Genomic DNA, 24,011 nt, shown 5'->3' with positions numbered 1-24,011 from the left:
AAGTTTATAAAACTCAAACGAAAGTGACCATTTATATAATTTACCCTTATAAAATTTGTTTATAAATGATTATAAGTGAAATGGAAAAATGTTTTATACGTGTTTATTAATATTATATTTTAATTATAACTGTGATTTTTATTTTTATTTAAAGATTATATAAAAATATGAAAAAATTATCTTTATAATAATATTATGATATGTATTTTTTATTTTCTAAATGGGTTAGTAACGGGTTAAACTGTGATGCCAACTTTAGTCAAGAATTTTATTATAAAAAATGGAGAAAATAGAGACAGAGATTAAAAGGGGTTATCGAGAATTAAAGTTAAATTTGAGGGGCGAAATTGAAAATTTAGGAAGCATCGGGATGCTATTTCAAAATATTTGAAAAAAGAAGGTTTGCAAATTTAGTAAAAGCTCACGCCTCTTACGCAAATTCCATGGCAAAAAAAAAAATCAGATACGTGGCGCTAGGGTTTATATACTGCATCCCCACTGTAGAGCTTCCGTAGTTTTAGCCGGCGGCTGTTGGAGAAGGGAAACAGATCGAGAGAGAAATGGGGTCTAGAGATAGGGACCAAACGAAATCGCATCACCAGCCACTCATTAGCAGCCTTGTTGTGGGGCCTTCGGCAAGAAACGGAGATGATGGCGGTGCAGGCGGAGCACGAGGCCGTGGGGGTGGTGGTAGTGATTATGAGCCTGGAGAGGTTCGTCGTGAGCCGCATCCGTTTTCTCGCACTGATCGATACAAAGACGAACCTGGTTAGTCCTTTTTTTTCATGGAATCGTTTTACTTCTTTCCCTTTTCAGTTGAATCAATAATTTTTTTTGTTAGATTTTGTCTCTGTTTTTTTAATTAATCTACTTATAACTTCAAGTTCAAATCACTTCGGCTCCCGCGTTTTTAATTGAAATTAAAATGAATCGTGATTTGAAATTTGAAACCCTAGAACGTACTAGGGAATGAAACCACATGTGAAATTCGCAATGTACTGTTCGATTATGTTGGAGCTTCATAGGAATCGGTGAGCTTTAACGATTTAAATTGAATGCCAATTTGCATTTTCAGTAGATTTATTTGTGAATTGTTCTATTGGGGAGTTTATAGTCTAGTAAATGAATTTTGGAGGCGCCTAACAAGAATATGATTCATGTTCTTGACAGGGAAAATTAAGCTGTGAGACAAACAGCCTGATTGCAATGTATTTGTAATTTCTATTAATACATCTTTGTGCAAGGGAATTTCTTTTGTTTGTATTGCAATGTCATGTAAACTCCACTGTTTTACATGTTTTAGTTCCCAGCACCATGTTTCTGTATGATGTATTTGCATCTGGTTTTTCGAGCCATTTTAAATGCTCAATTGTTTATGTTCTTACTGAATTAGATTTTGTTAACATTATTTGGTGATTATTACAGTTCAATGATTTTTTTCCAATCTCTATGCAATAGTTACACTACAGTTGGGATTGTACCTGTTGTTTTTTCTTATATTGCTTGTCGAGCACATGGATCTAGTACCTTTATGGATTATCGAGTTGCAAATCAATTTGCTGTGTGTTACAGCTGTGAGTGTTGCCTGCAAGAACTTGGATCTTGATGAAAGCATGTTGGTGTGAGTGCAATCTTGGATCATTATTGGAGTTAATTGTTTGTTTTTTGTATTGAAAGGGGGGGGGGTTGTGCCAAATGCCATCTCTATATGTTGGGCATGATGAATAAACTTGTGCTCCTGCACTAAAGACAATATTGCATCTCAGTTTTCAAGCTATTGTCACATGTCGGTTTGGGCAAGAATTCGAAGATAGTTACCATGGAGCTGGGTTTGATAGAGGTTTGGGATCGAGTGTCTCATGTCCAGTTTAAGAGGTTTGGTGTCAAGTTTTCAAGATATTAGCGAAGGATCATTCGAGAAATCGAACTACTGACAGCCTCAAGTGGATTATATGGTTAGCTTTGGGTCTGCTCAGTGGTAAGGCTGATCTCTTGGCTGGAAAAAATGGTGTGTTTGATGGCATCAGGATATGTTAATGGAGGACAGTTTGGTCTATCTGGTAACTTATTATAAACCTTTGGGGTGGAATCTACCAGGCCATGACATCTAATTTTGTTTGTGGGAGTGGAGCTCTATCTATCCTGAACTTTTGTTGGTTTTGTTTATTTATGGAAGTGCTCAATAACGATAATGGACATATGGTAATTTAAATAAACTTTTGGGGTGGAATCTAGTTGCTTTTGGCTTTTTTTTGTTTTAGTTTTTCCTCTGGGAGGGATAATTAGGTTTCGCCTTTATTGTTTTCAACTTATACATTATTGGGGTTACTGGTATTTTTTGACAAGTGAATGGGGTATTGTGGAATATCCTTCGTATGTTATATTCTATCTTCATGAGGTTTCTTGTCTGTTTCTGTATTATTTTGTGTTCAATTGGGTAGTTGAGCTGATGGACAAAGTTATTGGATATTTATGCGTTTAGCACCATAAGTGGTCAGTGACTTATGTGTTGCTCCTTTGTGGATGGAAGAAGTCCTGTTAGCTTTTACTTTCTATCCATCAAGTTATATATAGGTATAGGGAAGTGAACCCATGTTTCAGGTGGTAGAACCTTTTCAAGCAGTGTGCTGAGATTGGCCGTTCAGAAAATTTGGTGCCTATTGGCTTATGGTCTAATTTCTATTTCCTCATGCGTGGATGGATATCTTTGGTGGTTTTGATCCTTTAGTTCTGCATTGTTGCTGGGATTAATACTCTTTATTAAGGCAATTTGTATGAAGGTTTTAGGTGTAAATTATGGTGGTTAATAATTTTTATGTTGGACTACCATGTCTTGTGTATATGGTCATTCTATTCTCTGTGGGCTGCAGTGTGGATGCTCTCCTTTGCCTCCTTTCTACGTATGCTGTATCAAATGAGGTGGCTCCAGATTTATGATCTCGGGCTTCGTAGTTCAGATATTAGGTTGAAAGTATATCGTTAAGCACGTAAGTTTTGCAAGATAGACTTTTGGTGCTTGAATCTAGGAAAGCGACCTTTTTTCTTCCTGATGACTGAGCTGCTATATTTTATTGGTTTTGATATACTGGTAAAATGCTGTGTTTGAAAGTACAAAGGCGAATAACTTTTTGAAACAAGTATTCCCTTGTGTTCTGGATTTATCATTCCGTACCCATGAGGAGATCTTGAACAGTGGTAACCATCCTTGAGAACTTTATTTATTGGTCATTTGAAAAATTGATTGCCCATAAGTGTCTGACGTTGTTTTCCGTAAATTTTCTTGTATTCAAATTAGATTCGCTTATCTATAGGAGCTCTTGGCCTTTTCTTTTCCAGGATATAGAATTCGTGCAGGTTCAAGTTCTCCAATACGTCGTAGGGATGCAGATCACCGGTATGGCTCCAATTTTGATCGCTCAGGTGGTCCATCAAGAAGCCGTGATTTTGGTAATGCTAGGGATCCTGGCAGATATCGAGGTTCTTCACCTCCTTATATTCGAGGACCAAGTGGTGCCAGGCAACGTAGCAGCAGAGATGCTGATGGGACTGGATATGGCCCTGGACCTATCAGTGGTGAAGGACTGACTAGAAATAATCCTAATGTGCGACCTAGGGAAGGAGACTGGATATGTCCAGATCCTATGTAAGTATATAACCTCCATACCATGAATTTTGTTTCAAATTTCCCTCTTTATACTACTTTTACGTTTCTTGCTTTGCATTTTGTCGACGCCTTGTTTCCTGTTTTCTTAATCAGTCGAGGCACTCTTTCCGTTTCTTCTCCTCCTAAAATTCAAGACCATTCTAGATTGTATAATTTCAGTTTATTGTTGAAATGCTTTTTAAAGTTTCATCCTGCATATTACATTTTATTTTATCTATTACCAATTATCTTGTTGTAGATGTGGAAACTTAAACTTTGCAAGGAGAGAGTTCTGCAACAATTGCAAGAGGTCTCGCTATGCACCTATGGGAAGTCCCCGTGGAGGCTACCCTGGTCCCCTGCCTTCACATGCTCCTCTCAGGCGCTTTCCTATTGATCTATCACCACCTCGCAGGATTATGAATGGTGGCTTTAGGTCTCCTCCTCGCGGTTGGGCTAGGGACGGTCCTCGAGACTTTAGAGCTGCCGGTCCACTACCGCATAGGGATGAAGGTAGGTTTTTTTATCATAGCATGCACAAGGATCGGCTGGATTATATAGACAACGACTACAGGGGGAGAGGTAGATTTGATAGGCCAATGCCAATGGATTGGGGATGTAGAGACCATGGAAGGGATAACTTCAATTCAAGGAAAGGGTATGACAGGCGACCACCATCTCCTCCACCTCCACTTCCTCCACCACAGCTTCCTATCTATGAAAGACCACGTGATGCGAGAGAGAGGAGTAGGTCACCAATCAGGGTTGCCCCTCCACCAAGAGAACACCATCGTGATATGTACCTGGAACGAGGAAGAAAGGATGTACGAGGGGTGGGGCGAGACTGGATTGGGGATCCATTTTAAGGCAATGGTCGAATCTTTAATATCGGCATACTTGGACATAAAATTTCCCTTGCTATAGTAGCTGGTTCCAAATAAATTGGGGGATTAAAGCTGTGGTTGGGTTTAGTTTTCTTGTAATAAACTTTTTGAGGGAACTAGGACTGAATTCTATGTGCTTTGGGGCTGATCTTCCTATCATTTTAGGATGATGTGTAATCCTGTACATCCAAAACTATCAAAAGCAATAATCAGGTATATATTCTAAAGAAAACCATAGCATTATAATGCAGCCGTATATTCTATAAAGGAAATAGGTATGGAAATGCAATTCCATAAGCTCATAGCGAAGAAAAAATAGTAGTAATTTCACCCACAGCTGATTTATAAGCCGAATCAAGGGAGAATATACTTTTTAAGAGTGAAGGGTTTTGTCAATTTATGACCGTCACCAAATAGGTTTTTTGATCAGCAAAGCTTAGTTTTGTGCCGCTCAGAAGCATGTCCAGACCACCTCCTTCTTTAGGCTTTTGTTATACTACACCAGTTAAGTTTAATTTGGGTAAACTACAAGATAGATCACTTTTGTTTAAGTTTTATACACTTTTCAAAGTTGAATTCAAAAAAACATAATATTTAGTCATTTTCGTTTTTATTTAATTAAGATATGATTGTTAAGGGTTAATTGATGATAGACGTGTAATTGATATGACACAATAAATATAAAGAATTAAAAAAATAAACTACAAAAATTATCATTAATATTTAAATAAATTCACTTTTCCTCGTAAATATTAAAATCTCTCAGACTAACCACACTTGTTTGTAAACATCAAACTTTCGTTTCTGCAGAATGACCTGATGTGTGTTCCAACCCTATGTGCTTCCCTTTAGCCGTACACTTCACCTCCTTTCACAGCCACAGGATTGAGTCTGTAATGGTGTTTAGATGAAGAGTTGGAGGGGGTAATGTTTGGAACAAGAAATGCAATAATCCTGTAATTTTAAAACTTAAACGCACATTCAACGGCGACATGGTTAGGGTTGAAGGAACATTGTTACATCATTGCATTAATTACCTTCAACATGGATGGTTCACCATGCTTTTGCTGTCTGCAATCATCTTTGTTTCCGTCTCCTTCCTATCCCACTGCTACATGCACCCTCACCCTGAATTTGGCCCCAACCCACTCAAATGTTACACAGATGCAGTCCTCTTCTATTTGGGCAGTTTACACTGAATTTTAGCTCAAACATTAATGACTATTTATGTAATTTATCTTTTTTAAATTTTTATATTTACTACACCACATCAGTAATCTGTTTTAGAATTAACGGCAATTAACCCTTAGTGATTATATCTTAATTAAATAAAAACGAAAGTGACCAATTTTTTTTTTGAATCCAGTAAAAAAAATACAAAATTTAAATAAAAGTGATTAAATACTATAATGTATCCTTTAATTTTATATTTGCCCCTATTAATACGTTTAATGGAATTACGAATAATAGAAACTGTGGATTAATATTTGGCTAATTCAAATATTTTTTGAGTTAAATGAATTCCTAAATTTTATTTAATTTTTAAATTAAATCAAATAATTCAAAAATCAAATTTAATTATTTTTTATAATATTATAATAAAAAAAATTCAATCATATGCAATATATATATCCTTGTAAATAGATTTGAAAGATTATATAATAGATAAAATTCTATTAAAATTATAAAATATATCTATAGTATTATATTTTAAAGCGATATTTTGGAGATAAAATATTGACGATAATATAAAATTGATTGATTGATAAAACAATTATTAAAAAATTAATCTATATAAAATATAAAATTAAATTACAAAAGAAGAAATTTATTATTTAAAATAAAAGTTAAAAATATATAAACATTATATAAGGATAAAATATGTGATTCAAATTTGATTAAAAAATAATTCTTAAAAATGTAATCTATTATTAGGAAATGTTCAAACTATTACAATAATTCTTAAAAATTAATATTTTTAACCTAAATCCAAAAATCCTAAACCTTAAACCTTAAATTCTAAACCCTAAACTATAATTCTTAGACCTAACCCTAATAAAAAAAAAAGAATATTATTTTACTGAGTTAAGAAATATTTATTTATAAGTTATAAATTTTAATTAAATATAAATTATTTATTTATTTAAGTCTAGTGACTATAAATTAGTATAAAACTTATGAGTTTTACATTGATCCTAACCCATATATATATATATATATATATATATATATATATATATATAATAGAAAATTATAATTAATAATTGTGGGTAAGACACTTATCCATATTCGTACCTTGTAGAACCCTACCTTTATATTAGAATAGATTGAGAGATAATCCCAAACCTTAAATATAAGGCCCATAAGAAAAATAAAGTTGCATTACAATCCAAATTATTATTGCTTTGACAACAGACCACAATGGGTTTTTGGTATTTCTGCCCAAATTACAGCCTTGACTTTGATGTTGCAGCTGGCGTTGCCGGTGCGCTCTACAAATAGCATAAAAGAACGTAAATAACATCCTAAAACTCGGATTCTGCAGAAAAGGAGAAAACAAGGACAAGGGTCTTACCAATGGGATGCCCTTAATGGCTCTTTCTTCCAAAAACTTTGATGGTTTGTAGAAGCCGCCATACATTTCTGACCATTTCTTCAGACTTGATTACACATGCTTCGCCCCTACCATATCTGCCCAAAATACTATTCCCCCACTGCCCAAAATCAAAATGATCATAATGCAACATTATCAAACATAAATATCCTTATTTAAACTGCGTGAAAAGATCTATCTTTTCTTGCTTTGGAAAATATCTAATGCTTTCAAATGGGTAAGACATTTCGGGAGATTTTTTTTAATGATTTTCTGTTGATTCAAAACAACATTTTTTTTCATTGATCATGCTACTTTTCACACAAACATTTTTGAAAAATAAATTCTCGTGACATGAATCCTAAGCAATATTAAAAAAAATAGATACTAGATTGAGGATAAACTTCACAATGACATTAAAAGATTCTCTAATTAGTTATAACTAAAAGAACTTAGACACTGTCCCTGAATTTCCTTTTACTCCACCCGCTCAACAAGTTCTTCAAAAGAGAAACTGCAGTCAATCAGGAAAGACTTACCGATAAGATGGGAAGCTCATTCCAAGAGCAGATGTAATATCAAGGTCAGATGCTCGAACCACGATGCCTTCATCGAGAACCTGGCATGCCTCATTCACTACTGGGAAGAGCACCATCTCCAGAATTTCTTTATCAGTAATTAAGATAGGCTGTCAAACAATTGCAACAACAATAAATTAGATATTTTACCTACTAAGACCAAAGAAAAGGTGATTGCAGTTGTCGCCTCTCTTTTTCTTTCTATAGCCTGCTGCCAACTACCACAGAAGCAAGTTATGTATTCGTATCATACTTGTACAATTTCAAGTATCATAATCTAGTTTAGAGAATTATACTTTTATGACCTTCGGTATGTTAATAACCATTGTATAATTTATATAGATTTTGACATGTTTGTGTTTTTGTTAATGTTCATGTTTTTTCTGTGTTGTATTGTGATTTGTGTCATGTTTTAGTTATTATGTTGCGTGATTATAGCGTTTTCAAAGTTACCATGTCATTGGAGTGACAAATCTTAAAGTTGGCCCTCAATGGACAAAATTCAATGCCTAGAGATAATAGAGTTACTTTGGAGGCAAGAGTACTTACCTTTCCGGGCATAATATTGGTAATCCGTCTGGACTCCTCAATAATAGGCAACACAGAAGGATCAGGCTTTGGTTTGCTTCCCTTCTCATAAGTATAGAATCCCTTCCCATTGTTTTTCCCTGGAGTACCAAAACTTCATGAAATGTCCCAATAACGGAGCATACATTGACAACACTATCATAAGGGGAAAAAGAACGCCACAGGATCAGAAGCATGTATTCATATACCATTTCGTCCTTTTTTAACTAAAAGTTCAACCAGTGGAGATTTGAATATTCGATCTGAGAATGCCTTTTCGTATTCTTTCCCAACCGCCATGGCCACTCCATAGCCAGCTAAGTCTTGAAGCCTGCAGTATTGCAAATCAGAAGCACAAGTTATCACCATATATCCAGAATATACCAGCGCATATTGGTATGCTTTGCTTCAAACGGATCGCCAGTCAGATGAACTGAAAACCGACCATTACTAGAACTCTAAGCTCAACTGATCTATTCTCCTAGTTCTACCAAGTTATTAATGGCATCTAGATAGTAATATGTAAGCATTGGTTGTGTGTTGCTGCTGGTGCAGAAGCAGATGCACCAATATGTAACAACTATTTTCTTCTTAGGCTTTCCAGTTATGGAAGGATGATACCTAACCTTTCAATTTCAGCAGCATTTATTACGATTAAATCATCAGTGAGTCAAAAGCTACAATCAAGAAAAATGATAGTTCCATGACAAATACTTGATTGATTTAGTCGCTGTTAAAATATATCATCAAATTTGGAAACATACATACTCAAATCATGAAAAAGCTATCAAATACTAAGGGTTAAGGAAAGAAGATTACTGGAAGGGACCCATGGGAAGGCCAAAATTGCTGATCACCCGGTCAATTCTGAATTCGTCGACACCTAAATTGACCAATAAATGTGCACCTTGTGCATAGGGGAAGAATGCCCGATTAACTGCGAAGCCAGTGCAATTACCAACCACAACAGGAACTTTCTTTATTACTTTGCCAACTGTCATAAGATCAAGAATTGTTTGTGGGGAAGTCTTTTGTGTTCGCACAATCTCCAAAAGAGGCATCAGATGGACCGGACTGTTTAAGACAGCCAAATCAGACGAGCATTAAAAAAGTCAGTTCATTAAGGATCAATATCAGACTATAATATATATCTATAATATACTAACATGTGCGTACATAGTACAAACAAAGTCCAATTATGTCAGAAACTTCAGTTAAGTAATGAGCTATGGCGTTAATGGAACCAACTCATTTTATGTAAGCTCTAGCCTGTTCAATTCAGTATGTCAAAAATCATACATCTTGTGCCATTCATCATTTATCCAAGGGCCAAATTCCATGCTTGTGAATTTTCCATGGAGTGAAGGGGAGAGGGAAAAACACATTACGAAAGGAAGAAAACAAAGCATCTGAAAAAAAAAGAATTCATGGTACCAAAATCATTCTTGTCAGCAACAAATTAAAAGTTCCAATGACCCTGAAGACTGTATGCATAAGAAACACAACATGCATTTATATTGGGGTCCCTAAGAACCAATCTAGAGCTATGCCGAACACAAAAGTTAAATGCAGTAAAAAAAGAAGAGAAAAGTGGTGAAATTAAATTCCAAATTGCAATCTGTTCATCAGCAGCGTTACAACATCCCAGAAAGGATCTATTCGACTTGCATGATTCTTTTATGTATGACTGAAGTATAACTACTGATTACTCCTACTGGACTTATTGTGCAAGGCTGAGGAGCTTGATACTTCACCTGATTCTCTCCGTCGAATTTCTTCACTCAATACCAGATCTCGAACATCGTCGAATTTTAATTTGTTGTTTCCCGACTAGCTGCTGACTGCTATAACAGTAACATTCCAATAGTCTGGTAGAGATGATAAGAGAATTAAAGCTCGAACTTCATCATCGAATTCAATTTTCACAGAACTTGTAACCCCCTAGACCCTGCCTATGCGTTTCGACTAAGTCTAGTGGATCACATTATGAGTCTTAAAGACATTTTTCCGAAACCGTTATTAAATCAATGTAAAATCACATTATAAATGACATGAAATTATAATAAATCATACTATCAAAACCCAACTTGTAAATATAATACCAATAGGTAATAAATTAATTTAAAACATATCTTAAAAATCAAATCACGATAAACCGAATAGTAATAGCAAAAGTGTCATCATATTAAAACCCCATACTTTAAAATAAGGTCCATGTTAACAAAATAAAGTCAACTTGCAAAGTAAAAACATTACAATCAGATATACTTCAAGAGATATGTTGATCCTCCAAGTGCTCAATCCAGGGTATCTAACCAACAGTATCTGAAAGGGGGAAAACATTTTCGAAAGGTGAGCTAGGCTTAGTGTGTCCCAACATTCCATAAAATTACAATAGGTACACTAAACAAATCATAGTCCATTAAGTCCCATAAAATTATACTGCAGTAAATCTCTTTAAAAAGCGTTACCCTAAGGGAACATCTTAGGGCCTGAGAGCCTACCCAAGATAGATTTCGGGGCCGTTGGGCCTACCTAAGAACACATCTTAGGGCCGCAGGGCCTACCCGAGAATGATCTCAGGGCCGCAGAGCCTACCTAAGAGTCACATTAGGTCTGTAAAATTTTCCAGCTTGATAAGTGATGTACTTTATAAATTCGTATTCCAAAAATTCAATTGCACCGTGTTATAAATTCCATAAATCCATAAACATGGCAATCATATACCATTTCAAAACAAATATCAGATAACAGTCATAATCCATAAATCATCACATTAAATCGGTGCATCAACAATACGGTAACCAAAGAATTCAGTGTACCACATATTAAAACAAATAAAACAGTTCAGTAATAAATAGGGAACACACCTCGGTAGTAGTTTCAAATAGTAGATCTACTGATTGCTGGTTTCACCATGCTCTGCTATAGTTTTCGAACCTATTTTGTAGTAACACTATATTACTTATGGGTAACATAATTAAATCTCTAAAATCATAAAATTTACGGGTCTTACGGGTGAATACTGGCATACGTGGTTTAACTGATCTAGAAGAGCTGGGTCGAGCTGTTGAACGATCCGGTGAGTCTCGTGTACCTTCAAATAATAATAATTTATCACCCCCAAATCTTACTTAATTGTTCAAAGCTAAAATTCTTAATTATATAAGCATTTTCTGAGTTTGACTATCAATTTGGGGTATTTCGAGTCTGAATTTGGCCAAACGGATTACGGAATCGGAATCAGGACGTCGAAAAACATAAAGTATGACTTTCCAAAAATTCAGATTCTTGGTCAAAGTCAAAGTCAACCACTTTGACCATCAATTTGGAGGCTTTCGGGTTCGAATTTGACAAAACAGACAGCGAAAACGGATTCGGCACGTCGAAAACTATCAGGATAGGTATACTTGGAAAAGATAAACGGTCCTTTAAAGCTCGGTCAAAGCCATTTTAAGTTTTGGTCAAAGAAAGTCAACGGTCAACGGTCAACGGTCGGGTCGGGTCAACAGTCGGGTTGGGTCGGGTCAGACGGGTCGGGTCAGACGGGTCGGGTCAGACCGGTCAAACCGGTCCAGACCGGTCAAACCGGTTCAAAACTGGTCAAACCGGTTTTCCAGCAGCTCACTCTCCCTGCGGCGGCGCGTGAACAGTGCCACGGTGTCGGAAAATTCCCGGAAAAATTTCTAAAAATTATTTTGAGCGATTTCGAGATACTTACAACGATCGGTTCAAATTTTTGAACGGTGGAGAGCTCGTATTCCAACTCGGCCGAATCTTTGACTGCTCTACCTCCTCACGCGCCGCTGTCAACGGCGAACAAGGTTGACACCGGTGGACTCGCAACGACACAAGGAACACGATGGTGCAGGAGGTGTCGTAAACGGAGTAACGATCGGCGGTGAATTTAAGATTTTCCCGGCGATAGAGCTAAAAAAAAACGTCGATGCTTTGACTGTAAATTCCCGACGTTTGGCAACGTTTCACTTCAATTAATTTGAAGGGTTTGTTCCTCGCTCGATGATGAACACAACGGTGTTTTCAAAACGACGATCGGAATTCGAACGGCGTCGGAATCGAGGTTTGAAGTTGGGCGTTCGGGAGGGAATTTAGGCGTGGTTTTTTGTTTGAAACAGAAAACCACGATACAATATATAATACCATCCTTACCTAACTTTATTGGATAAATTCAGGGCTTGGTCCCTGAATTTTCTTGAACTCTAAAATAAGCTCCAAGTTTTAAAATCTTTCAATTTAGTCCCCATAATTTACCAATTTTCACAATTAAAGCCTCCAACTTCAATATAATAATATTCTAATTTTTCCGGGTTGTTACAATTCTCCCCCTCTACAAGAAATTTCGTCCTCGAAATTTACCTTATGAGAATAATTGAGGAAACTGAGCCTCCATTGACTCCAATGTCTCCCAAGTAGCTTCTGAGGGGCCTCGATTACTCCATTGAACTTTGACCATTGGAATACGCCTATTCCGAAGAACTCTCTCATCTCTTTCTAAGATATGAATGGGTTCTTCCTCATATGACAAATCAGGTCTCAGCTCTACTTCCTCAACCTGAATGATGTGACTTGGATCTGGACGGTATCGCCTTAACATAGACACATGAAAAACATCATGAATACGACTATGATGGGAAGGCAACTCGAGCTGATAAGCAACAGGTCCTACCCTCTTCAAGATACGAAATGGTCCAATAAATCTTGGACTCAATTTACCCTTACGCCCGAATCTCAAAACTTTCTTCCAGGGTAAAACCTTCAAAAAGACCTGATCTCCAACCTCAAACTGTATATCCTTCCTCCTTTGATCTGCTTAAGATTTCTGCCTATCAAATGCCTCTTTCAAACGGTCACGTATCAATCTGACTGTGTCCTCCGTCTCTCGCACTAACTCAGGTCCCAACGTTTTCCTATCACGCAACTCAGTCCAACAGATCGGAGTGCGACATTTACGCCCATAGAGTGCTTCATAGGGTGCCATACGAATGCTGGTCTGATAACTGTTATTGTAAGCAAATTCAGCCAAAGGCAAAAAGTTCTCCCACTACCATGAAAATCGATTACGCAACCCCGCAACATATCCTCAAGAATCTGAATCACTCTCTCAGATTGACCATCAGTTTGTGGATGAAAGGATGTGCTATAATCCAATCTTGTTCCCAAAGCCGTATGTAGCGCCTTCCAAAATCTCGAATTAAATCTCGGATCTCGATCAGAAATAATAGACAATGGAACACCATGCAATATGACAATCTCTGAAATATACAATCTTGCCAGCTTGTCCAAAGTATAATTTACTCGCACAGGAATGAAGTGAGCTGACTTTGTAAGTCTGTCAACAATCACCCAAACTGAATCTTTTTCGAAGGAGTCATAGGCAAGCCAGTAACAAAATCCATAGTAATACGCTCCCATTTCCATTCAGGAATCTTGATAGGCTGTAACAAACCTGATAGATGTTGATGTTCTGCCTTAACTTGTTAACAAGTCAAACACCTAGCCACAAAATTAGATATGTCTTTCTTCATCCCAATCCAATGATACCTCTCTCTCAAATTCCGGTACATCTTATCTCCTCCGGGGTGCATAGCATATGGACTACTATGAGCCTCAGTAAGGATAGTCTGCCTCAACTCAGCATCATCAGGCACACAATATCTACCTTTAAAGCATAAAACTTCATCCTGATCAATTGCGTAATCTGAGTTTGTCCCCTGCTCTACTTGCTCAAAGATGGAAAGCAAGGAGCTATCAAGGGGTTGCTTAGCCTTGATCTCATCAACCAAGGTCAGCTTAACTTGTAATTCTGCTAATAAAGTGCCATCGTCATATAAATTCATCCTGGCCATTAAAGATCTCAACTCCGATATCGTCTTTCGACTCAAAGCATCCGCTACAATGTTAGCTTTACCAGGGTGATAATCAATCACACAATCATAATTCTTCAGAAGCTCTAGCCAGCGCCGTTGTCTCAAATTAAGCTCCTTCTGGGTCAGGAGATACTTTAAGCTCTTATGATCCGTGAAAATATAACTCTTTTCTCCATAAAGAAAGTGTCTCCAAATCTTCAAGGCAAAAATCACTGCTGCTAACTCCAAATCGTGAGTAGGATAATTACACTCATGCGGTCGCAGCTGACAGGATGCATAAGCCACCACTTTACCTTCCTGCATCAATACACAGCCAAGTCCTAAGTGTGACGCATCACTATACACTGTAAAATCCTTCCTGGACTGTGGTTGAATCAACACCGGTGCTTGAGTCAAAACCACCTTTAATTTCTCAAAGCTCTCCTGTTGTGCCTCGCCCCAGTCAAACGACACATTCTTCCTTAACAACTTTGTCAAAGGAGAAGCAATGATCGAAAAGCCCTCAACAAAACGTCGATAATAACCAGCCAAGCCCAAGAAACTGCGGATCTCAAATACGTTCTTAGGTCGTTTCCAATTCATAATAGCCTCTATCTTGCTGGGATCGACCTGAACACCTCGCGCAGAAATAATATGCCCCAGAAACGACACTTCTTGAAGCCAAAACTCACACTTGCTTAGTTTGGCATATAGACGATGCTCTCTCAAAGTCCGCAGAACGATTTTCAAATGCTCGTCATGCTCTGTCTCAGTACGAGAATAGATCAGAATATCGTCAATGAAGACCACCACAAATTGATCCAAATATGGTCGGAACACCCGATTCATCAAATCCATGAAAGCTGCAAGAGCGTTCGTCAAACCAAAAGGCATCACTAAAAATTCATAATGACCATATCAAGTGCGAATGGCCGTTTTTGCAACATCAGATCCTTTAACTTTCAATTGATAATACCCCGAACGAAGATCAATCTTAGAGAATACAATAGCTCCTCGCAGTTGATCAAATAAGTCATCAATCCTAGGTAGTGGGTATTTATTCTTGACCGTCATCTTGTTCAACTTCCGATAATCAATGCATAGCCTTAAAGACCCATCCTTCTTTTTCACGAACAAAACTGGAGCTCCCCATGGTGAAGTACTATGTCGGATAAATCCTCGATCGAATAATTCTTGCAATTGGACCTTCAACTCCTTAAGTTCCTTTGGAGCCATGCGATAAGGTGCCATAGAAATAGGTAAAGATCCCGGATAGGTCTCAATCTCGAACTCTACCTCTCTATCAGGAGGTAACCCAGGCAACTCCTCAGGAAAAACATCAGGAAACTCGTTAACTGTACGAATCTCCTCGATTGTGGACAATGCACCTTTAGTGTTCAAAATACAGGCAATGAACGTCTCATATCCCTTTCGGATCATACGATCAATTTCCATCGGTGAAACTATATTGGAGAGATAGCCACGCCGTTCACCAATTAACACAACAGTCCAACCATCTGAAGTCTTCAGGGTAGCCCGCTTGTACTCGCAATCCAGATTTACCTTGTGTTTATTCAACCAATCCATCCCAAGAATTAGATCAAACTCCTCTAGAGGAAGCTCCATAAGATCAGCGAGAAAAATTTCTCCCTGCACCTCCAAAGGACAACGCCGAAATACTTTATTCACTAATATCGCTTGTCCTACTGGACTTGTAACTGTAACAGTATTTTCAGTGTTCTCGATCAAAATCTGAAGGTTTCGAGATACTGAGCTCGATACATAGGAGTGGGTGGAGCCATTGTCCAATAGTGCAAAGTATGGAATGGAATAAATAGTAAATGTACCTGCAATAACCTCAGGCTCATCTCTGTCATCACGATGTCTAGTGGCATAAACCAAGGCTGGTTGTCTAGCCTCAGAAACTGTTGGCCCTCTATTTTGCTGAGGTCGGGCTCTACTGTCTGTCCTGGACGCTGAACCACGAGCCTTTACTTGGCTACGATCTCTATTTGGAGTCTGCACTGTAGTCTGAGAATGCACATGAGTCTGGGTAGCGATCCGCTCAGACGAAGCTAGCTGAGGACAATCCCTCCGAAAATGTCCACTAGATCCACAATGAAAACATGCTCCGGTCTTCCTATAACACTCTCCTCTGTGCCGTTTCCCACAAAAGTCACACTGAGGCACTAGAACCGGAACCGAAGAACCACCTCTACTACAGCTAAAGGTGATGATGCTGTAGGCCTGAAGCGTGTATTGCTCCTCTGAGGGGCTGAAGTACGAGTCCTCTTACCAGACTGTGCGGACGATTCAGTAGGGCCAAAAGATTTCCTAGATCGCTCCTGATCAACACGCTCTCTACCAGAAGCTAACGCCTCCATCTCCTCAGCATCCTTGGATCTGCTTACTAGCACATCAAAAATCTCATCTTGAAGGGCTACCACCTGCCTACGTAGCTCGTATCTGAGTCCGAGGGCAAATTTACGGCATCGATCTCTCTCGGTAGGCACCAGACTGATTCCATACTTTAACAATTTCAAGAACTCTATCTCATACTCTGAAACAGTCATGTCACCCTGAACCAAGTCCTGAAACTGTTGTCGTCTCTGGACTAAGTAGCGCTCACCCAAGAATCGGCTCCGAAAGCGCTCCTTGAAGAAATCCCATGTCAAACGATCGGTAGGAACACTATCGGTCACTGACTCCCACCATGTGTGGCCATTGCCATCTAACATCGCTACTGCCCCCAAATATCTCTTAGTTGAGTCCAAACCCAACTGATCCATGCGTCTTTCTGTATCTTGTAGCCAATCTTCTGCTTCAGTAGGAATTCCTCTAAGCTGTCCTCCAAAAGTCCTGACCCCATTAGCAATTAGAGTCTGCGAAATAGGAACCTCAGATACAACACCAGCAGCTCTGACTGCTCCCTGTATCAACTGCAGAAACTGTCTACCAAAAGTCTCATCCAAAGCAACTCCGGTAGATTCTGGCTCAATATCGGTCGCTCCTATGATCGGTGTAGTCATGCCAATACCATCGGTAGGAGGCAGATTCGTTGGGGTCGAAGGAGCAGGATCACCTATCGAAGGTGGGGGATCTACTCGTATCTCATCGATCGGATATGCAAATCTAGCCACTCGACCTCGTCCACGGCTAGTTCGACGACCACGTCTAGCACTCATTTTTGGTGGATCTCAAGTTTGCTACAGAAGATAAAACTTAGGGTTATATAAGCACTTGGAGTCTCGAACACAGTTAAAAATTTAATAACTTTGTGACATGACCTTAGTAACTCGTTTTGTAAATATTTCCAAATCGTATCTTCAATGTGGACTCATACACAGTCCGAGGGTTAAAAACCAAAAGCTCTGATACCAATAAATGTAACCCCCTAGACCTGCATATGCGTTTCGACTAAGTCTAGTGGATCACATTATGAGTCTTAAAGACATTTTTCCGAAACCGTTATTAAATCAATGTAAAATCACATTATAAATGACATGAAATTATAATAAATCATACTATCAAAACCCAACTTGTAAATATAATACCAATAGGTAATAAATTAATTTAAAACATATCTTAAAAATCAAATCACGATAAACCGAATAGTAATAGCAAAAGTGTCATCATATTAAAATCCCATACTTTAAAATAAGGTCCATGTTAACAAAATAAAGTCAACTTGCAAAGTAAAAACATTACAATCAGATATACTTCAAGAGATATGTTGATCCTCCAAGTGCTCAATCCAGGGTATCTAACCAACAGTATCTGAAAGGGGGAAAACATTTTCGAAAGGTGAGCTAGGCTCAGTGTGTCCCAACATTCCATAAAATTACAATAGGTACACTAAACAAATCATAGTCCATTAAGTCCCATAAAATTATACTGCAGTAAATCTCTTTAAAAAGCGTTACCCTAAGGGAACATCTTAGGGCCTGAGAGCCTACCCAAGATAGATTTCGGGGCCGTGGGGCCTATCTAAGAACACATCTTAGGGCCGTAGGGCCTACCCGAGAATGATCTCAGGGCCGCAGAGCCTACCTAAGAGTCACATTAGGTCTGTAAAATTTTCCAACTTGATCAGAGCTGTACTTTATAAATTCGTATTCCAAAAATTCAATTGCACCGTGTTATAAATTCCATAAATCTATAAACATGGTAATCATATACCATTTCAAAACAAATATCAGATAACAATCATAATCCATAAATCATCACATTAAATCGGTGCATCAACAATACGGTAACCAAAGAATTCAGTGTACCACATATTAAAACAAATAAAACAGTTCAGTAATAAATAGGGAACACACCTCGGTAGTAGTTTCAAATAGTAGATCTACTGATTGCTGGTTTCACCATGCTCTGCTATAGTTTTCGAACCTATTTTGTAGTAACACTATATTACTTATGGGTAACATAATTAAATCTCTAAAATCATAAAATTTACGGGTCTTACGGGTGAATACTGGCATACATGGTTTAACTGATCTAGAAGAGCTGGGTCGAGTTGTTGAACGATCCGGTGAGTCTCGTGTACCTTCAAATAATAATAATTTATCAGCCCCAAATCTTACTTAATTGTTCAAAGCTAAAATTCTTAAGTATATAAGCATTTTCTGAGTTTGACTATCAATTTGGGTATTTCGAGTCTGAATTTGGCCAAACGGATTGCGGAATCGGAATCAGCACGTCGAAAAACATAAAGTATGACTTTCCAAAAATTCAGATTCTTGGTCAAAGTCAAAGTCAACCACTTTGACCATCGATATGGAGGCCTTCGGGTTCGAATTTGACAAAACGGACAGCGGAAACGGATTCAGCACGTCGAAAACTATCAGGATAGGTATACTCGGAAAAGATAAACGGTTCTTTAATGCTCGGTCAAAGCCATTTTAAGTTTTGGTCAAAGAAAGTCAACGGTCAACGGTCGGGTCGGGTCGGGTCAGACGAGTCGGGTCAGACCGGTCAAACCGGTTCGAACCGGTCAAACCGGTTCAAAACTGGTCAAACCGGTTTTCCAGCAGCTCACTCTCCCTGCGGCGGCGCGTGCGGCGCTTGAACAGTGCCACGGTGTCGGAAAATTCTCGAAAAATTTTCTAAAAATTATTTTGAGTGATTTCGAGATACTTACAACGATCGGTTCAAATTTTTGAACGGCGGAGAGCTCGTATTCCAACTCGGCCGAATCTTTGACTGCTCCACCTCCTCACGCGCCGCCGTCAACGGCGAACAAGGTTGACACCGGCGGACTCGCAATGACACAAGGAACACGATGGTGCAGGAGGTGTCGTAAACGGAGCAACGATCGGTGGTGAATTTAAGATTTTCCCAGCGATAGAGCTAAAAAAACGTCGATGCTTTGACTATAAATTCCCGATGTTTGGCAGCGTTTCACTTCAATTAATTTGAAGGGTTTGTTCCTCGCTGGATGATGAACACAACGGTGTTTTCAAAACGACGATCGGAATTCGAACGGCGTCGGAATCGAGGTTTGAAGTTGGGCGTCCGGGAGGGAATTTGGGCGTGGTTTTCTGTTAACAGAAAACCACGATACAACATATAATACCATCCTTGCCTAACTTTATTGGGTAAATTTAGGGCTTGGTCCCTAAATTTTCTTGAACTCTAAAATAAGCTCCAAGTTTTAAAATCTTTCAATTTAGTCCCCATAATTTACCAATTTTCACAATTAAAGCCTCCAACTTCAATATAATAATATTCTAATTTTTCCGGGTTGTTACAGAACTCAACTGTGTTGTGATTGTGTTGAGTTCACTTAGGTGTTGAGTCACTGATGCCCCTTCCGTCATCCGTAAATTGAATAATCGCTACATCAAATGAACTTTATTTGAGGCTGATGACTTCTTCTACATACTGGAAAGAGTTTTCATAAGACTCACCGTAGTCTTTTCCTTTGCTATGTTGAAAGCAACATTGCGAGATAACGTCAGTCAGATAACTCCGATGGCTTGTCTGTCGAGAAGAGCCCAGTCTTCATTCTTCATGCCCTCTGGTTGCTTTCCTGAAAGAGGTTGATATAGATTTTTCTGGTACAGAAAATCTTCAATCTGCATCTTCTAAAAGCCAAAATCCGCACCATCGAACTTTTTAATTTTCACATTCCCTTTGTCTGCAGTCATCGCTCCCACTCGAATCTGGTTTCGTTTGGATCGTTTCTGACAATTCTTGCGAACCACCGTCTATTAGAACACCTCTGTCGAAAAATTCGTATCGCCGACAAAATTTTTACTATTCACAAAATTCACTATTCACGTTAATAGTAATAAATAGTAACATCGTAAAAAAATGACAAAATTCACAACCAAAAGCTCTGATACCAGTTGTTGGGAAATAAACGAGAAACGAGTAATTTCCCTATAACCAGATTAGTGAGAATGTGAAATAAAAGCGGAAAAATAATACTAAAAATTGATAACGAAGTTTAGCCAATTTTGCCTACGTCTCCAAACTGCTGCAGATCTTTTTACTAAAGAGAAAATATTTACAGGTGTTTACAAAACACTCACTACTCACAAGAAAACTCTCTAGTATTGAGAGAAAGAAATGATTTTGGAATGATTTTGAAGCTAAATGGGTTAGGATATTTATAGTTAAAGCTTAAGGATTAATCTTATAAATACCTAAAGTACAATGACTAAATGTGTGATTTTATCATTACCTAATTGTCAAAATTTTCAGCTTTGCTTCCACCGAAAGTGGCTCCTCCAAATCCACCGAAATTGCCCACCAATTTTGACATTAAATTGCCCACCATTTTTGATATTTTCCCACAAAGAAAACTTAATTTTTCCAAATCCAGTTGATCCATCCATCAACTAGTTTACAGTGAAGGAATGAAAACTTATGACAGCATGTTCAATAGGTAATGACAGCATGTTCAATAGGTAAAATGATAATGCAGAATAAATTACAAACCATAAGAATTAGGATAACAAGTCGTTAAAAAGTTCAAAAAGCATCAAAAGCATAGTGTATTACCAGCATCATTTCAATAGCCTTTGAAAGCCCCACAAGCCTTGGGAGACGCTGTGTACCTTTGAAAAGAGTCATAGCATAACCAGTCAATGATCGAAACTGTATTGTACAAACTAGCAGAGCTATCATCAAAAGACAAAAAGAATTGCCCATCTACACATGTTTTTATCAACATATACTAGCTGGGTGGCTATACCTCCAAACCCAGAAATCACTCCAAGTAACAATTCTGCCAGGTTGAGCTCTAGGGGCAGCAATACGTGCATGGCAACCCTGCATAAGAAAAAAAAGATTGGACTACTGAGCTAACTTACAATAATGACAGACAAAATTATTAGCAAAAGAAGTTAATCACGTAAAGCATAAATTGAGAGAGAAAAGCACAAACCAGTGCAAATTCTAAGCCACCTCCAAGAGCCAATCCTTCAACAGCTGCCACAACAGGCTTCTTGCAATCTGAAAGAACGAAAGTAGTGCATAAGATGGCTATAAATAACAGCCAATAAAGAAAACTCAAAATAATTAAAGGAATCAGGAAACTTCAACCGTATTAGTGACAAGTTTCACAGATACATCAGGCATGATGGAGATATCACCAGTTTAACAACCAATAGAATAGAAAATTAGAGCTTGTAAATTTCCACTTCTCACTAAAGTTAAGTAATTAAATAGTACAATTTACTGCGCAAAAAAAATTGCACACAGTCTAATTAATTGACAAACTAACACATACCGGTTCCATGAACTATCTGGAAAACATTGATATCAAAACCACCAGAAAACCGTCATCCCTTGCCTTCATCAACCAATTCAAAACAATAATAACACAGAACGAATCAATCAGTGGCCTGAATTCGGAGATTTAACATCCAAAATTTATCTTAAAAAAATAAAAGCAATGATTCGACTAAAACTCGAAAGGGGACAATAATGGATATATATATATATTTAAAAGATAAATGAAACAAAGTCGTTCATCATCTCATACACGGAAGTCCTTGTAAAAGAGGTATCCCTAGGAGACGAGTATTCAAGATAAACCTTATTTACAATGAAAATAATATAATTAATGCATGATATAATTAATTAAATGATTCCCTTTATTTCTACTTCGCTTTGCTCCTAGTATGCCCCAATTATTCAAATTCTCATACAAAAACTAATCTATAACACTCCATATTGTCTTTCTTACAGGAATGGTTCTCGAACATATGATCCTCTTGTACTTTATGCCTCTATATTTTATTGAGGTTGGGATACGAATAAGTGAATCTGAAGCCATCTATATTAGAAAAGGAAGTGTTAATAAAGGATCAGCTCTGTCTGGGAAGGTAAAAGTATGGATTTTTGTGCCTCGGGAAGGATAAGGGAATGACTTTACTGTTTCAAAGGGAAGTGATGTCAAGGTTTGGTCCATGGGTAGTAAACATGTGTTATTTCAGGTAAGGAACAAAGCAACGATTCTTTCGGCTTTGGATGGGGTATGGAAGGTGTAATCTTGCCACTTGTCAAAGATCTATAATTAACGAAGAAGTAAAAAAACCTTTAATTCATTTGAAATTTGAAGAATTTGCAAGATTAATACTTGATTTATTGCTCATAACTTTGGAAAATGACATAAGTTCAATCAACAAAATATTTATTGAGAAAATAAGGAAAAAACAAAAACACGTTCAGACAAGACAAAGCCAGTGCAATAAGGTTTCACGGTGGATGAAAGAATTTTTCCTGGTTCACACCAGGATGTCTCATTATTAAAGGTTTATGCTCATGGGATAATTAAGTTCTGGACCTTGCTCTTCTGTACCCCACAGATCTCAATGATGTGCCTTGAACTTCAGACGGTGCTAACATCACATCCATAACTCTCAATCCTTTTTGGTTCGAATGGGGTGACTTTATCTTACCTCAAAACTTTTATCACAAGATTCTCCGCAAGTTACTCCCAGGATCCGTGATTAATGCATGTTGAGATACAATGTATACCATGTAATTTATAATGTATATATGATAATGCAAAGATGCACATGTTAATGCAAGAAGGGTGTGCAAAATACGAGATACAAATGCAACAAGGAATTGATCCCAAAAAATAATTATTCCTTGAACAATTGTTGAGAAATCGACAATGTCTCCATACACTGGGGAAATGAAATTTTGGTTCATCTTCAAGTTGTCTAGCTCATGCGAGCAAATTGGGTATTGTATCATCTTCAAAGCTTCTATTTCATCTCATACTTTCAAAAAAAATTTGAGCTAGTTCCTGACCTTCAACTGTTGGCTTCAACTTCAAATTTTCTTGAGTCCAGCTTGTTACCTTAGCAGGAAGACGTTTGGCTCGTCTCTTTAATAGGTAGACTCTCTGTTGACGCTACTCGATTTACATAGAGCATCTTCAAAATTCTACCTAACCAAATAAAAGACATTGTTGTGGCATTGTTTTTCAAGAACCTTCTAAAAGATCAGTTATTTAGGGATCAATACCTTTGAAGGATATGTAATGTTCATGCAAAAAATACAACAAACAATAAGACCAAACAAAAGGAAATCAATGTTAGTAGAAACAAGACAAAAAGAGTCAAGTTAGTTGAAATGATTAGCCAAAGAAATGTAATTTTAGAAAAAATAATTAAATATGACTCAAAGTTGAGACTGAAAAATAAGCATACAAAGGCAATTAAGAGTCCTAACCGCATGCGTTCTAGTTCTCCTAGGTTATCCTCATGGTTCTAACGGGGTAGGTTTACTAAATTCTGTACATGAGGTTGGGTTCTAGTAAAGGGTTCCCAAGACATCTTTACAACCTGCTAAGGTTACTTCGATTCTGGTCCATTACATATTTGCGAATCGGATTCTGCATAGGGGATCACG

General features: G+C 37.7%; 1 protein-coding gene and 1 pseudogene across 1 annotated transcript; one reads left to right on the top strand and one right to left on the bottom strand.

Annotated features, from left to right (window-relative positions):
* The first annotated feature begins 451 nt into the window (after nucleotides 1-451).
* Nucleotides 452-4,712, top strand: LOC120176714 (transcription initiation factor TFIID subunit 15b-like). Its single transcript, XM_039183079.1, has 3 exons — nucleotides 452-768; nucleotides 3,337-3,643; nucleotides 3,903-4,712. Exons 1-3 carry the CDS (start codon nucleotides 561-563, stop codon nucleotides 4,507-4,509), a joined length of 1,122 nt encoding a protein of 373 aa, XP_039039010.1. The 5' UTR covers nucleotides 452-560; the 3' UTR covers nucleotides 4,510-4,712.
* Nucleotides 4,713-6,974: 2,262 nt separating this feature from the next.
* On the bottom strand, nucleotides 6,975-22,422 carry LOC120176740 (annotated as a pseudogene).
* Nucleotides 22,423-24,011: the final 1,589 nt, after the last annotated feature.

The sequence above is a fragment of the Hibiscus syriacus genome, unplaced genomic scaffold (genome assembly GCF_006381635.1).
Source record: "Hibiscus syriacus cultivar Baekdansim isolate YM2019G1 unplaced genomic scaffold, ASM638163v2 tig00112253_pilon, whole genome shotgun sequence".
NCBI classification, from domain to species: Eukaryota; Viridiplantae; Streptophyta; class Magnoliopsida; order Malvales; family Malvaceae; genus Hibiscus; species Hibiscus syriacus.
Note: the sequence above shows the minus strand (reverse complement) of the source record. Positions and strands in the feature narration are given on the sequence as shown.